At 32.2% G+C, this 17305-nt stretch overlaps 1 protein-coding gene and 1 long non-coding RNA gene across 15 annotated transcripts; one reads left to right on the forward strand and one right to left on the reverse strand.

Annotated features, from left to right (window-relative positions):
• Positions 1–455: 455 nt before the first annotated feature.
• Positions 456–13191, reverse strand: LOC141647611 (uncharacterized). 14 transcript variants are annotated; one of them, XM_074455867.1, is made up of 10 exons: positions 13016–13191; positions 12419–12478; positions 8304–8423; positions 8134–8182; positions 6539–6736; positions 4540–6239; positions 4302–4444; positions 1309–1387; positions 1030–1206; positions 456–756 (listed from the first exon to the last, which is right to left on the reverse strand). In XM_074455867.1, exons 3-6 carry the CDS (start codon positions 8332–8334, stop codon positions 4823–4825), a joined length of 1695 nt encoding a protein of 564 aa, XP_074311968.1. In that variant the 5' UTR covers positions 8335–8423; positions 12419–12478; positions 13016–13191; the 3' UTR covers positions 456–756; positions 1030–1206; positions 1309–1387; positions 4302–4444; positions 4540–4822. The 14 variants fall into 14 exon arrangements, with proteins under 14 accessions (XP_074311968.1, XP_074311976.1, XP_074311973.1 ...); XM_074455875.1 differs by lacking the exon at positions 1030–1206 and adding an exon at positions 3665–3981; XM_074455872.1 differs by having other exon boundaries at positions 4302–4458.
• Positions 13192–14307: 1116 nt separating this feature from the next.
• Positions 14308–16176, forward strand: LOC141646069 (uncharacterized). The gene is made up of 3 exons (XR_012545318.1): positions 14308–14371; positions 15759–15794; positions 15914–16176. It is a non-coding gene; the product is annotated as an uncharacterized LOC141646069 (long non-coding RNA).
• The last annotated feature ends 1129 nt before the right edge of the window (positions 16177–17305 follow it).

The raw sequence follows: 17305 nt of genomic DNA on the forward strand, positions 1-17305 counted from the left end.
TAAGTTAATAATCTAATAATGAAGGTTGCCTCCACCAAATGGCAATCTTATGCGATCAATAAATACGGTAATCATCTGCAAACAATTGGTACAGCGATCAAGCAACATCGATCAATCTGCTCCGCAATCAACACACGATGTTGACAATTATTACTGTGCAAGCAAAAGAAAATGGGAGGAGAGGTGGGGTTTGAGAGTTTAGGATTGAGATTAAAACCATGGAGAGAATTCTATGTACTCCGCAGTGAGATGATGATATGATTGTAACTCGAGAAAGTCACTATAAGAAACACACGCAATTGACACCGTTTTTATGCACGGACAATCTCTAAATAAGGGGACAAATGTCCAAACGAAATTTTGTGGCTACAATCAGTCCAGAAATTTCATTCGGGCTCTATACTACTAAAGGTAGTCTATGAAAGGTTGGATCCACATTTATCCTCACGATGTAACCAATCCTTTACATTTCTTATTTTGTATTGGAGTAAATACCATAAAAACAAACAAAATCTCGAGATTTTATCATGGTTTGAAAAAGCATAATCTTAGGTGGACGTGGAAATGTCCTAATACCCTATTTTCTTTGAGTGATGTATAAACGATCCAAAATTAGAAATTAAGTTTGAATTACAATTGTAGTTCATAAGATCGCGCAAACCAGTTGAACCAGCTGTCCTCTTGATTCAGTTTTTGCTGGCGGTACAAAATCTTCAATAAATCCTCTTTGAGGGAATTCTTATGGAGCAAGATTCCCTAAAAATTGGCATGTAATGATGTAAGTATTTAACTCATGAGTTACTACCTCCTACAAAACAGCTACCAAAATGGCAGGGAACAATTTCAAATAGAGGTCGGACAGGTCACATCGGATTCGGATTTTGTCGGTACGTATATGGTTATGGTTTGGTTGGGTTCAAGCCATCATCCATTCAGGTCAGATTTAGTATGGATTCGATTCATATCAATACGGAATAAAATTGTCAGCCTATGAATTTAAATCAGTTGAATAACTTCATGTTGAGATACCTGGCAAAGGTAAAGGCCGAAAGTCTAGAAGATTCTCAATAATCCTTGGTATTTCTTTGAAGCTTTATCCGAGTCCCCCCAAGAAAATTAGTTTCAGACAACCAGACTAAACAGTAACATTGCTTAAGACCACTGCCTTTATTTTATGTTGTATATACTTCCATTATAGCCACTTACCTATTAACCATGGTGAATTAATGTAGTAACGACTAACGACCGAACATAAAAACGATCAAAAACTCTATCTCAAACGCAAATTTCCATGACATTAATACGTACCTTCATTTTGCATTTGACTTTTGGTGGCTCGTGAGGGTAGACAGGCGGAACTCAAAAGGAAAGCACAAATATACCGCCCCTGCAAAAAAAGTCAGTCCCGAAAATAAAGTTCTCTTAGGACCTCGGGTAGATAAGTAGAACTCAATTTGGTAAGTACACAAAACAAAAAGCCAATAATATAAAAGCAACTATTAGTATTTTCTCTAAAAAAAACTTGATAAAAGCAGATTAGCGAACTATAATCCCTTTAACCAAAAATCACACGCGTACTTAAAAGTTATAGAGGGAAATGAACTGCTACAGGACTGGAATCCACGCATAGGTGTACTTGAAAGGAAACCACAAATATCCACCTAATATGAATTCCATGCACCTCACACCCACCTTCGATGCCTAACCACCCACATAAACACCAATTCCCTGCACCTCACACCCCTGCCAATCCTCCTTCAACAACCTCACTCCCCTATTCCGCCACCTCGCCAACGCCATTGTCTTAATTAAAAACCAAAGTTCATAACCCGTATTATTTCAATAAACCAAAACTTTCAATACTTTTCTGTTATCTACGATCAAAAACACCATGACCCACAAACATAATTAAAAACAACAAAAAGGAATCCAAAACCCAAAATCCACAATATAGAAATCCTTTTTAACCAAGTAAGATACATCTCAAAACCCTATTACAGAAAAAAGAAAAAAAAAAAGAATTAATGTAATTTTATACCTGTCATCAGTCCTGAATATCACGAATTTGGTTTTATTTTATTTTCTATTTTCATTTCCAGAGTAACCTTTCTCTCCTATTAACACTTATCGCCCTTATAGTTTTACCCAACTCAATCCTGATGTTACCCAAAAGCTTGCTCTTGTACAAATTACCTAGTTTGTCTGGAACTACTGAGTGTACACTACACTGCAACTACATAGTATATTAAAAAACTATCGGTTGAAAAATAACATAACTTGCTACATATAAATAGTATAGGCATTAAGTGGTCATATCCGACTCAATATAAACAACAAAACTCCAAAACTAAACATCTAGTCAAAGCCATACAATTGATCTACTACAGCAAATTGCAGGAAAGAGCCCTCAAGTACGATACTAACTTTTAATCAAAACATTGCACTTTTCACCTCTACCACAAGTCACAAGTCTCGCAACTATCTCAAAGCGTAATTAAATAGCATTTGAAGAGGAAATGCGAGGGAAGGAGGATTCAAGGAATGAGGGGGGAATGGAGCAACAGAATATTCCCTTCTTCAAAACTATTGAGGTAGGGATTTTCATTTGTCTGGAATGAGGCAAAATAGATTCCTCCATTTCCCTCCCCCTCTGTTTACCTACTACTCGACGTGCTAACCAGTCAACGAAATTTATATCCCTCTGACCCCCTCCTATTCCTTTTTCTCCATCCATCTTCGCAAAACTGAGGCCTGCAACTAATGTGGACGCATTCTGTACCTAAAAAATTGTTTATTTGTAAAATTGTAATGGTCATAGAGGTTTACAAAATTCTTATTAAATGTTGTCAGATTTACATTCCCAGAAACATTTTTTTAGTGCCTTCTTAAGCTTAAAACACTAAACTATTAGTGAAAAGATGTATCAAATGTACATGTCCAAATGGTGCTAAACATTGGAAAAGACACATCTACTAAAAAGGATTACTGCATGAATTACAACTCTTCTATACTGTTTCAGTTGACAATTTGACAATAATCACATACTACACACCCGAAATCATCCGCCCAATCTCCACTTGCTATAAAGTAAACGATCAAGGTGCTATTTACACACTTCCAATCTAACATCTAAAAAGGCAGAGATCTAATCAACAACTCACGAAAAACAAATCCCTAAAATTATGTCGAAATCAAAACCTAGTAGATAAAATAAAGCAAAAAACACCAAATGAAACTAATGTGAACACCAAGACTACGGTGAGCAACTGAACAATCAATACACAGTAAGATCTTGAGCGTCACCAGCGTCTGGTTACTTGAAAAACCTAGCACACTACTTTTTCTTATAAAATCTCAGTAAGGAGATTGCTTGAACACCACCTACCTTCTTCTAAAAGGAGTTGATTTTGATACTAAAATTCATCTGCTTTCATATCTATCCAAACCCCCACCAAAAAAACTTTCAATTTGTGGATGTCACAGTAATCAACATCGCTAAACGAAAAAACTAACCCTAAAAATTGCACAATAAATTTCACCAGGCCATAATCACTCCATTAAACAACTAATTAGATAAAAGTTCAAAACAAAAACAATATATCAATGTCAAAGAACAATGATCAGATGAAATTAAAAAAAAAAAAAACAGTAAATTCTCACTTACCATAATAATTTACTTCGTTGATGTTGAAGCTAGCAAAGAAAGAAAAAAGGAAACGGATGAGAAGATGGAGGTAAGAGTTTGAGGGGGGCGATGAATCCGATGATGGTGAAAATAATTTGAGGTGTCTTGAGAGAAAATGAATACGAAAATAATGGAGGTGAGAGGGTGAGAATGTGAGATATTAGGGAAAGTAAAATAACGAAAGAAAGTAAAAATCAGGAGAGTTGAGGAGAACGGAAGGGAGTCCGGCCTTTTTGTTAAGTTGACAGTCCAGTAAGAGGCGGCCCAAAGGAGTCTCAAAACCCGCACAAAGCATCCTGCCCAGCCCACATAGGTGTTACTATTCATTGCGCAAGTTACTATTCATTGATGAATAGTAACATGGGTGCTCTCACATTTTATAAAGGTGTTAGATAGTAAGTATTAATGATACTTTCCACAGCTGTAGACCAAAGGAATAAGAAATAATCAAACCAAAAACAGAAGTCAACGGAAAAAACAACCACTATTTCCCATGCTACCTACAGCATTAGATAAAACAAATAACACCATCAAATGGTGCTTCCTAGATCCGACCTTCAACATAATGAGAAATAAAAAATTCACAACACAGTTATATCAAAGCAACAGCTAATACCTTGTGTGGCCGAAACAGAAAACAAAGCCACTCTTGCCTCATCTAACTGCACGGTTCCACTTTTCAATTCTCATCCACCAAATGAAGTCATCTTAATCCAGTGATCTCTCAAATAGTCAAATGTCAAAAAGAAACCTTTTTTCCTGAAATGGGAAACCTAAACTTTAAAACAGTGCCATTCATAAGAAGAGATTGGCAAAAGACACCAAAACAGTAGAGGTGATGTTCAGGCACATACCCGCACAAGGAGAACTGCAAACTTCCCCAGTTGCTACAGAAGCGGGGTCGACATTTGGCAATTTTAAGATAGATAGCAGCAGGACCGAAAATTGCCACTTCTCAGGCAAAATTCATCATTCAATAATCAATCTCCTCTCTTCAAAAAATTGTAGACATTTATATATTTGAGAGCTCATAATTGTTACAAATGCATGATAGCAGTCAAGATAACAGTATAGTCACTCGACTACACCAGCATTAGGTCAAGCTTTGAACAAGTTCTGCAGGAAATAAATCTTTCCCTAACTCTTCAGTAGATTTTCAAACAGGCCGAAAGAGTGCTCAAGACGTCCAGGTTTGCAGTATGTTTTAACCATGATTTGGCATGGGACACGATCGACTCGGAGGCCAGAATTCCATATCTTGGCAAAAATTTCTTCAGCCTCAATGAAGTTACCTTTCACGCAATGACCTTTTATCAGTTCAGTATAGGTTATAACATCTGGATTGTATCCAGTTCGAAGCATTTCATCATGTAGCTGTAGCGCAAGCTGAACCAATCCTACATCACAAGCAGCACCCACTAACATGTTGTATGTTACTATATCAGGGGAGACATTTCTTTCGACCATCTCTCTCAATGTTGATAGAGCTCCTTTAATGTTAGCGACCTTCAACAAGGCATAAATGATGGCATTGTAAGTATATATGTTTGGACAAACCCCAGTCGAAATCATTTGCTTTTTGATTAACAATGCATTGTCGATGTCTCCACATTTTCCATAACCATATATGATACTATTCCAAATGAAAGGTTCTGGAACAATTGAATTATCTAACAACCAGCTCAATAACTCTGATGCCCTACCAACCTCTCCACGTGAACAAAAGCCCCAGGCAATCAATTTGTAAGTGAGCCAATCAGGGGAAACTCCTATACTAAGCATTGAGCCAACGAAGCTCAAAGCCTCATCGAATTCTCCAATCTTACCTAAGTGACTTAGAAAGGTATTGCAAGTGAACGCATCAGGACGTATTCCTCTCTTAAACATTGCTCCCAAGCAACTAAATGCATGTTTCATCTTATGGTTTAAACATAAACCATGGATAAGAACATTACATGCCACAACGTTTATTGGTGTACCATCTTCCAATATCTTTCTCCAATTATCAAGAGCTTCAGCAACGTCTCTACTCTTGAAGTAGCAATCCATTAGGATGGTTGAAGTAATCAAATGAGCGGGTCTCCTTTTACAACTATCATCTAAAATCTCAGTAAATAAATCCCTGGCAGCTCCCACCAATCCTTCTTTGCATAAAGCATGAAGTAGAATGTTACAACTAATCCTGTTTGGCATAATGCCATGTGTAGCCATTGAAGAAAATATTGTCAAGGCTTTATCAATCTCTCCGTGTAAACAGTAGCCTTTCATCATTGTGTTGAAAGTTGCACTATTAGGCAATGGGCCTCTAATTAACATCTCTTGAATAAAATATTCCGCCTTCTCTAAGCAGCCAGCTTTACAAATTGCATTGATTAATTGATTGTGTGTAACTACATCAGGAATACAGTTTTTCATTACTAGTTCCCTCCGTAGCCAAAGAGCGGCATCCAACTTACCTTCTGAACATAATACACGAATCATAGCTTCGTCTTCATAATATTCAGCTGTTCTGAAGATCTTTGGGCAAATAATTTCAGGAAATGAAATATTTTCCCTGCAATATTTTGAAAACATATTAAAGATCATAAAACATAACACTTCAAATTACACAATCCAACAACCACTTGGAATAGCACTTTCTCAATGATAGAAGAAACTTTTAATGAAGACTAATAAATTACATCATCCAATATTTTTTAAACATCACCCCAAGGATTGAAAAAAACATCAACAATGGTAAACTGGTCAGACCCCCTATAAAGTTAAACTGACATAACACTATTATTAAAATAATATGATGGGATTCATTAAAAGAATTTACAATAAAATGAAAAGCAGTTTCAAGAAAGCCACCTAATTGTCTTCAAGCGATCTAGAGTGTTCATTAGCATGGTGTCCAACACATTAAAAACTATTTCAGGTACTTCATTTTCATTTTCATTGAAGCCATTATTTCCTGAATCAGAACCTTGACCAATATGTTCACAAGAGTCCTGCACATTTGCTGCCAGATCTTTAACAAACATAATGACGGAATCATATCCAAATGTCCTGTACAGAGACAATATAGCAAAGGCTTAGATGAAATTTGTTCAGCAACAATCCAGACTATAAAACAGACGAAATGAATAGTCTGAAGAACACAACAAGGATACAAGTGGTATCAGCTACATTTAAGATTCCTCCCAATCAAGAACACAGCTAGATTGTCATTTCTCACCAAACACTAATGAAAGGAGTGATTTATGCAAGACGTCTAGGAGTCGTCTTTCATAGTTTCATTTGGTTAACCTTAGAGAAACACAAGAATTGGAATTGCACATAAATTACCAAGGGTGAGTTAGGTTGCTTAACAATATTTATGTAAAAGTGTAAAACAGAGCAAGAGCCAATTCCCATGAATATTAAATCCTACAATACGTAGGAAATTGCATACCTACAGTACTCACTCCTTGATAAGTCTAAATTCCAATGGACATCACTTTGGACAACGTCAACCAAACAAGATTGTCCACACAATATATTAAGCAAGTTATTTCCTATGAAATGAAATTTCTCATAGATTTCCGCTTCCTACATTCACCAAACAACCATCTAGGTCTTTAGTAGTATAACTTTTACATGCATTGTGTCATGGTCCGGCCATGGTGCACACCCTTGCCTACACCAAAGCAAGAATGCAAGCAACAACAGGATTCATTCTAGTGAGGGATCACCCATTAGCACGCACCAAAGTCTCGCGACAGTGGGTGTGTCGAAACGCTAGTCACGATTATCATGGTCGACATACAAAGGCAATCAAAGTAAGCAATACAATTATTGAAAACAAGCAACAACCATTAACAAGCTTAAAGGTAGGAGACGGTTTTCATTGACTAACACTCCCCTAAAGAGGCTTATTTGATAGTACAACTTTAGTAGGACTGTCGGAGGAAATGTTGACCATGCAAAATCACGATACTTTTTCTCCAACTCTATAAAACTAAGCTAAACTAAGAATCACAACTCAAGTTCCGGTATATAGGAAGAAATCTTGGATTATGAGTGTATGACCTTTAAAAATCCTACTTACTATACAACCAAGTATGGAAACATAAAATCTACAGGTTCAAAGTGCGAGGACCATTAATATCTCACATTCATCCAATTTTAATATCACAATCAATCGGAAAATCCGAGAACCTATGACTGAAATTTCTATTAAGATCGAAATTTCGCTAAACCGTGAAATTATAAGGACACTTGCACAATGTGATAACACGACCAAAACGAATTAAAATCAAATCGATAATTACAAGATCATTCACCATTAAAAACCCTAGAAACATCAAATTCAAAAATCCAGGCAGCACATTAGGCAAATTCATGTACATTATCATAGAAATGTAGAATCTAATTGAATCATGATGAAATCCGCACAGTTAAATGAATTGCAGGAATTAGCTTACCAATGCCGTGAAGGAAAGAGAGAGGTGAATCTCGCCATTGCTGAGAAACCTGTGCATATAAATATTTATATTTATATTACAAATTGAGAAGGAAAATAAATGAATGAATGAATGAATGAATGAATGAATGAATGAATAGATAAAAAAGTATATTTGATGAATAAAAATACCTAAGAAAGAGAAATGTGAAGCGGCCGCCATGGAAATGGTTGAGAAGAAATCAAAGTGTTTGGGAAAGAAGGGAGCTGTTAATGCAGATTCGTTTCAACGAACTGACGATGTTGTCCCTGCTACACTCAAATAATTTAAGAGATTATTTTAATCTTATATTTTCAGTTAGATTAGTCAATAGATAGGTTTGAGAATGGGCGGGAGAAAAAAAAAATGTTGTGGTGGTTGTTTTATAGTTTTATACTAGCTTAGGACCCGTGCAAAATGCACGGGCATATATAATTTCATACTCAATATAACTGGTATAGAAAAACATTAAAGTAGTTGAAAACAATGATTTTAATTTAATAAATAGTTTTAAGATAAAACATTGTTTTAGCGTGTCTATAGACATATAAGCATTGATATGTTGAAACTTGAGAGTACATTTTTATCCATCTGGCAAAACAAAGTTATCATTGCTTCTCAAACAAATAACTCCACAATTACAATTTCAAAATGTTTTGTAACTTTTGATTCCGGTAAATATCCAAAGTTCAGATGGTTAAATCACACATATTGAGATTCAATTAAGGAACAAAGATAATCAATTTGTATGTAGACCAATGTCAACTATCTGTTATGATCGATGATAAATCACTGATTGTACCTTGATAACACCAGTAACTTTATATTTAATTCAATACACCCCGTGTGAAATCTCTATTTACACAATCAACTAAGAAAATGGTAATACATCCTTTGTCCACGGTTATCTTGAGGCTTCAATGAGTGTTGTAATATTTGCATATCACAACCTACCACGATGAAATAAGACAGACAAAACAGATATGGTAATCATGTACTAACAACTAAGGGACAAATCCTTCTAAAAAAACAACTACAATTGTGATAATTGGAAAGAAAAAATATGACACAAATGTTGGGCTAAATATACAGCAAAGCTTGCAACTATTTTCGACTAATCAGAAGAATTTCAGTTTGAAAGAAACAAAAGAAAATTGCCGGCCTTCTGTAATTTTGTGATGAAATTCTCTATCGTACCTCAAAAAAACAATAAGAAAATATATACTCATAAGAAAAATCATGTTATAATAGCATGGCTTAACAACAATAAGTCTCCATATTGATTAAATAGACGAAGTTGTGTATAAATCAATCAAAATATCATTGATACAGTCGAAGCTGAAACTGCAAAGAATACAAAAACTAAATACTAATGAGGAAGCCTAAGGCTAGTCTCACACTTTCATAAGAGTCGGGAACTTAATATTCAGTTAATCGAAACAGATTAAGTTCAACGGTCAACTTTAAATCACCAGAACCTATAGCATATGGTAATATATACTTTACATAGGAGCGTGACTATTTTTTCAATCACCAATCAACATGTCAGTTAGACAACACTCTATTATGTTGCTGGCTTGCTACAACTTTTGGTTGTCGGCCTGCAGTTAAAAACAAAACAGGGGTGTGGGTAATTTTAAAGGAAATTGAGAAACTGCGAGAGGGAAATTTTAACACTCTTTATGACAGAACTATGATGCGTTCACTGAGTTTTCTAAGCAACAATCACAGATTTCTCACAAGCATTTCAACAAACATAGCATATAACTATGCAAGTCCTTCAAAAAAAAAAATAAACGCTCCATATATTAGAAAACGAATATCTGGAAAGGGTAAAATTTTCAGTAGTTTACCCATATATATAACTCGTTTGATTTCCCCAAGGTAGTGACCACATGATTTATAATGGTAATTTTGTTACAAAATCAATAAATAGCGAAAATCAAACTTAAATGAATAAATAGCAAAACCCAAACTAAATAGAGAAAAAAATTCCACCCCCATAGTGAGTCAAGTGGTCGAAAACTGGACCGAACGGAACCAAAGACGAAACAAATATTTAGGTGGACCGAACAGCGACGTCCGTAAAAAATTCGGTCTTGAATCGAATAGATCAATTATCTAATCATGTTAACAATGTAAAATTTCATGGATTTAATTAAAAATCATTAACTCTTGAATCGATTCAAACACAACATTCATAATGAATGTATAAGAGGTGATTACATCAACTAAAGCACTTTACCTTATGCTTTAGAAAACTCTCAATTCAATGGTTGTAGTGCATATGATCTGAAAAGCTAGAATAGATTAAAAAATGTGAACAAATTAATACTAAACCAATTCGACTATCAAATATGCCAAGTGTAAGCAAATTAATCAGTCCGTCTCATTATACACGGACACTATCCGTCTATAGCGCTATAGACGGATAGTTTCCCTCTCACAAATGAAAGTAGATACTGCAAGTGGGGATATCCATTTCTCACCCACTTGCACTACCCACTTTCATTTGTGAGAGGGACACTATTCGTCTATAGCTATAGACGAATAGTGTCCGTCTATAATGAGAATTTGTGAATTGTTAAATGTGTGATGTTTTACAAAGTTTATTTTTTTCATATTTCATATTTCTAACATCTTCTTGTTTTATATTTTCTAAAATCTCATCTTTTTTAAATTCGTCTTGTTATATATTTTAAAAATCTCGTCTTTCTTTAAATTTGTCTTTTTGAAAAGAAAAGAAATTGTGATTTTTGTTTTAGATTTATTTTTTGAAATAAAATTATGATTTAATTATAATTTAGTTTTTAGATCTAGTTATGAAAAAGCTAGATCTAGTTTTAAAAAGTTAAACCTAGATCTATTTTTTTTTCAGATTTTTTTTTATTTGTTGATTTTAATCTTCTAGTAAACTCAAAATTACACTTATTTTTATTAAAGTTACATTTTTCTCTATTAAAGTTACACTTATCTCTATTAAAGTTACATTTTTTTCTATTAAAGTTATCTCTATTAAAGTTAGAGTTTTCTCTTCTATTAAAGTTAGAGTTTTCTCTATTAAAGTTACACTTATTTTTAAAGTTACAGTTTTCTCTATTAAAGTTACAGTTTTCTTTGTTAAAGTTACACTTATCTCTATTGAAGTGATACTCTCAATGGACTAAAGTTATATTTTTAATATGGACTAAAGTTACAGTCTCAATGGACTAAAGTTACACTCTTAATGGACTAAAGTTACACTTTTAATATGGACTAAAGATTACACTCTCAACGGACTAAAATAACACTCTCAAAAGACAAAAATTACACTCGTTGACTAAAATTACACTCTCAAAAGACTAAGTTACACTTCTAAAAGACTAAAGTTGCACTTATAAGTCAATTAATTTACAATAAGTTGTGTTAAAATTACGAAAATTTAAAATAATATTCGTCAAAATCACTCGAAAAAGACTAAAGTTATACTCGTAAAACACAAAATTGTCGTAAACGTGCTTTAAAATTACAAATTTCAAAATAATATCCGACAAAACCGCTTCGTAGTATAAAGTTACACTATTAATGATTAAAGTTACACTCGTAAAGACTAAAGTTACACTCTAAAAATCCTAAAATGTCGTAAACTTGTCTCAAAATTACAAAAAACAAAATAATATACGTCAAAACCGCTTTTTAGTTTAAAGTTACACTTTTTTTTTTGTTAAAGTTACACTCGTAAAAGTCTAAAGTTACACTTGTAAAACAGTAAAAGTGTCATAAAATTTGCATGAATTTGGAAGCATAAGAAGACAAAAGGTAGTGTTAAGTGGGTATGATAATCAATTAGTGCATGTGTAATTAAGTCTAGAGAGAGAAAGACAATTAATTAGTGCATAGGAAATTGATTAGTGGTAATTGTGTTTTTTATTTTCAATCTCAACCATCCATATTGGAAGATCTAATGGTTGAACATAGGACTTAGGGACTCAAATAATATAAAGGACTCATAAGAAATTTACTCTCTCTCTCTCTATATATATATATATATAAGAATAGTCATGCGAGATGAATGATAATAAAATGCCAATATAAAACAATGCCCACTAAACAAATCAACATTCCATATGACAATAGCATCCAACAAATACCAAAATCACGGCCAAAGGCCTTCACCTTATACAATAACCAGTTCTCATGTAAGCATTCAACAATGACAATTAACCACAATCTTAAGACAACTAACACATAAGAAAACCCGCAAACAAACGTTGAGTAGCTAGCCTACCTCTTAGCAAAACCCGAGCTCAACAACAATACTAGAATGGTTCCTCGACAAAGCCGTCACCTAAATAAAATAAATAACATTCAATTACTAACTAGTCTAAATAAATTGTATATAAGTTAATTAATTATGAAACCAAAATGGTCAGCCCCCATCCCATCCTAGTCAACCAACTAACAATGCTTGTAACAACCACCACACCACACCACACCTACATGTTTTCCCTCGCCTTAGGTCGATCGACCAACACACCAGGTCGGTTGAGGTCGATCGACCTACGGCGTTAGCAGCCTACCACACGCTTCAACAGTCGGGCAACATCAACAAAAGTAACGACTACCTCCCCACAATTCAAAATATATAAGACGGTCTAAGACGGTATAATATGGCATAAGATGGTACACTAATCCAATACAATACATCCTAATACAATCTAAACCAACCAAACCCCAATACATGGTCAATTTTCACCAATAAAACCGTCTTAGCAAAGTATACTCAAAACCCCCAATTTCAGTTTCTAGGGTTACGAAAATCGATTCAAATATTACAATAACTATGCTAATAATTGAATAAATGATGATAGGATAGTCTACTTACGAAATAGGATGAAAAATAGCTAGAAATCGTCTTAAAAACCCGGATTGAAAACCCCTACTTCCCCTTCGTCGTTCTCGCGTCGTTCGTCTATGCTCTCCTTTCTGATTCTTTTTTCTTTGTTTGTTGTATGTGATTGAGCATATGGGCTTCAATCAACTCGGCCCAAACCGAAGCTTATCAAGCTTGTTTCGTTTTTTTTTTTAAAACCCGCCCCGACTTATTAATCCCGACTCATCTATAAAATATAATTAAAAGGCTACCCTAAAATGACTAATAAACGCCACGTAGACAAAGCCACGTAGGATCCAAAAATGCCACGTAAATGTGAGCATCAAAACTCATTGCCACGTAATTTTCTTATTTTATAGATTTAATTCATTTTCTATAAATTAATTTAATTAATGTAACCCTTATAAATTTACATCAAAATTTCATAATTTATAATCAATATTTACATTTTAATTGAATTTTTGTAATAAAAACATGTTAAGAAATATCATAATTTATAATTAAAATTGACACTTTAATTGAAATTTTGGTAATAAAACATGTTAATAAATTAAAACTTTTCATATTACTTAACATGCATCCACCATTTTTATTAACACTTTTTCCTATTTAATTCATTTTTTAATTAAACATTATAATAAATTGATTAAAACTCTTTATAATACTTAACACCCACCAAATTAATTAAAATTTCTTCCTATCTAATTAATTTTTGTAATATAATATGTTAATAAATTGATTATATTTCTTTATACTACTTAATACCCATAATTTTTATTAACATTTTTCCCTATTTAATTCACCTCTTGAGTTGCTCAGCAATCAATTATCTAATTTAATAATACCATAAAATAAATTAAAAATAAAATTAAAATATGGGAGCCTATGGTTGTGTGATGGCTATAAAACCTATAATACCTATGATAATTTCTATTCACAATATTTATTGAAAATCTATTGCTCATTTGCCCATGAGTTTCTAAGTTGTGGATTGTATTTTATGGTTTAATTTATTTATTTGATTATAGAGAGTATATTGAGTATTATTATTGAGTATTGTTGTTGTTATGTCCAATAAAGTATATTTTAATTTGTTGTGTTATTGGTTTTATAAATCCTTTGATTTATATTTTAGTTCATGTTTTCCATTTGGTTTAATTTCAATGATTTACATGTGACAATGTTGATTCGTTTGTGAAGTTTTTGCCATGTTGATGTTTTACCTTTTGGTCAATATATTTTTTATATGAATTTTAAATCATCGTGAAATGTATGTGAATGCAGATAAGACAAAGCATCACGTGGGTAATCTGAAGAGGGAAGAAATACAAAAGGCACGAAACTGAGGTAAAATCTATTTATACAATATAATTAAAAGGATACTTAAAATATTTAATTTTAATTCACATGGCATTTTTATAGAGGTTAATACTAATTCATCTATATTAATTACTTAATTATTTATTTTTATACAATATTATAAAAAGGCAAAACTATGTATTAAAAAGTTAATTATCTCCAAAATTGTCACATGCTTATAAGTGCCAAAAAAATTTAAAAAAACAGTAGTTGCAATCACTAAAAACTAATATAAACTCTTTATTTTCCTCTCATAAATTTGATTATTAATCTACCTATTTATTTAACTTTAATTCCATAAGATAATTAAAAAGCAAGCGATACTATCTACCATTATTATTTTGCATGTCATATTTTAATTTCGGAAGATAATTTTTAAACCATTCTCATGCAAAGTAGATTGTGTAAAAAAAAATAATAATAATAACAACAATAATAATAAAGCAAACCTTTCACATTCCATTTATCCTCACACCATATTTATGTCTATATTAGACTTCATAATACTGATAAAAATCTATAACTCTATAATCTATAAATCTAATTAAAAGGCAAGCCAAACTATTTACCATAATCTATATGTCATATTAATTACAAACGATAATATCTTAAGCCACTCTTGTATAAAGTAGATTTTGTAAAAAAAAAAATTATAATTATTAGTAATCAAGCAAACCTTATACATTCTATTTCTCCTTACTCCTTATTTATGTTTATATTAAATTTCATAATAATGAAAAAAATGATGCTCAAAACTCAAAAATCATGAACCTTGATTCATATTTATACTTATATTAAATTTGATAATAATGAAAAAAAATCTATAAATCTAATTAAAAGGCAAGCCAAACTATCTACCATAATCTATATGTCATATTTAATTACAAACGATAATATCTTAAATCACTCTTGTATAAAGTAGATTTTGTAAAAAAAAAAATTATAATTATTAGTAATCAAGCAAACCTTATACATTCCATTTCTCCTTACTCCTTATTTATGTTTATATTAAATTTCATAATAATAAAAAAAATGATGCTCAAAACTCAAAAGTCATGAACCTTGATTCATATTTATACTTATATTAAATTTGATAATAATGAAAAAATGATGCTCAAAAGTCATAAATGCATCCTCAATTGTTTATATATTTTTGTTGGAAAGCAAAATTTATAAACCAAATTTTTTCTCATCCCTATTGTTAGTAGAACTAAATGTGTCACTAATCTTCCTATGATTATATTCCAATTAAGGTAAATGTATTAAGGTTTTAGATTATTAATTAATTTATTTATTTTAGTGCAAGCTCCATTGGTATGAAGTTTTGATCACATTTTTCAACTTCATCGTATGTATTTGTTTTGTTCTCATTTAGGGTCTACCAAGATTTGTGGTGTTGACCTATTCAAAGGTTAACATACTTTTCTTTCTCTATTTAAGAGTTTAAATTAATAACGATAATATTGTATAAAACAAATTCCACTGTTTTGTTGGTTAATTTGCACTAATTACTGAGTTACTTTTTTATAGGGACGATTCATTGGAGAAAGAAGATTATATGGAGAAGTAAAATATTAGGATTGCTTAAAGAACCATATATTAAAAACTAAGTGTAAGATTGATGACATCAACGTGAATGAGTAATAGTTTTTTAGTTTTTTTTTTCAACTGTATTTTTTATTTTGGTATTTGTTGATTTTTTTCATCATTTTACCTTTGAAAAAATAGCACTCTTTAATTTATCGACTTTGATCTTTATGTTAACATGTCAATGCCCGTATTTTTAGTACACGATTTATCATAAATTATTCATGAGGTAATCTTACTATGTGATTTGATATTTTATAAAGTCTCAATTACTAAAAACATCACATTAAAAACAAAATATCCCGTGAAATTCACGGGTCATAAAACTAGTTATCTATAAAATATAATTAAAAGGCTAGCCTAAAATGACTAATAAACGCCACGTAGACAAAGTCACGTAGGATCCAAAAATGCCACGTAAATGCCACGTAAATGTGAGCATCAAAACTCATTGCCACATAATTGTCTTATTTTATAGATTTAATTCATTTTTCTATAAATTAATTTAATTTATGTAACTCTTACAAATTTACATCAAAATTTCATAATTCATAATCAATATTGACATTTTAATTGAACTTTTGTGATAAAAACATGTTAATAAATGTCATAATTTATAATTAAAATTAACATTTTAATTGAAATTTTGGTAATAAAACATGTTAATAAATTAAAATTTTTCATATTACTTAACATGCACCCACCATTTTTATTAAAACTTTTTCCTATTTAATTCATTTTTTTAATTAAACATTATAATAAATTGATTAAAACTCTTCATAATACTTTTTTTTTTTTGGGAAAGGTAAGCTTCTCATTAAATAATTAAACCAAGCCCATTACATCATTGGTGAAAGATAAGCATTTCACTTATCCTACTTCTTACAAATTATATCAATCCATTGCAAAGCTTTACTATTCTTGCTACCAATTCTAATACTACTCAACCTTAGACGAATTTCATTATGAATTTGTCTGACTAAACATTCAGGTCTAAGCAAAAGCATTTCCACCCTGCATTTGTTCCTGCACCACCATATGTTAGTCATCAATGCTGCCATGACAACTGCTATCACTCGTTTTCTGGCCAAACTTCGTGATCTCCAGGTAATCCACCAGTCACAACACTTCTCTGCAGGTAACTGGAAAGGACACCATCTGTGAACCAATTCCCTGCATTTCCTACTGTAATCACACCTAAAAAATAGGTGCTCATGATCCTCCTCAACCAGTCCACACAGGAAACAAAGATTAGCAGGAATAATCTGCATCTTCATGAGCTTATCTTGTGTGAGTAATCGCTCCTGGGCTATGACTCTTCATAATACTTAACAC

The sequence above is a fragment of the Silene latifolia genome, chromosome 3, assembly GCF_048544455.1.
Source record: "Silene latifolia isolate original U9 population chromosome 3, ASM4854445v1, whole genome shotgun sequence".
In the NCBI taxonomy this organism is placed as follows: Eukaryota; Viridiplantae; Streptophyta; class Magnoliopsida; order Caryophyllales; family Caryophyllaceae; genus Silene; species Silene latifolia.

Bases quoted from the DNA above. Each gene is read 5' to 3' on its own strand.
- LOC141647611 (XM_074455870.1), bottom strand. From the start codon at position 8,334: ATGGCGGCCGCTTCACATTTCTCTTTCTTAG. The intron at 8,183-8,303 runs GTATTTTTATTC...TTATATGCACAG, and splicing joins TTCACATTTCTCTTTCTTAG to GTTTCTCAGCAATGGCGAGA. The intron at 6,240-6,538 runs GTGGCTTTCTTG...AAAATATTGCAG, and splicing joins GATCGCTTGAAGACAATTAG to GGAAAATATTTCATTTCCTG.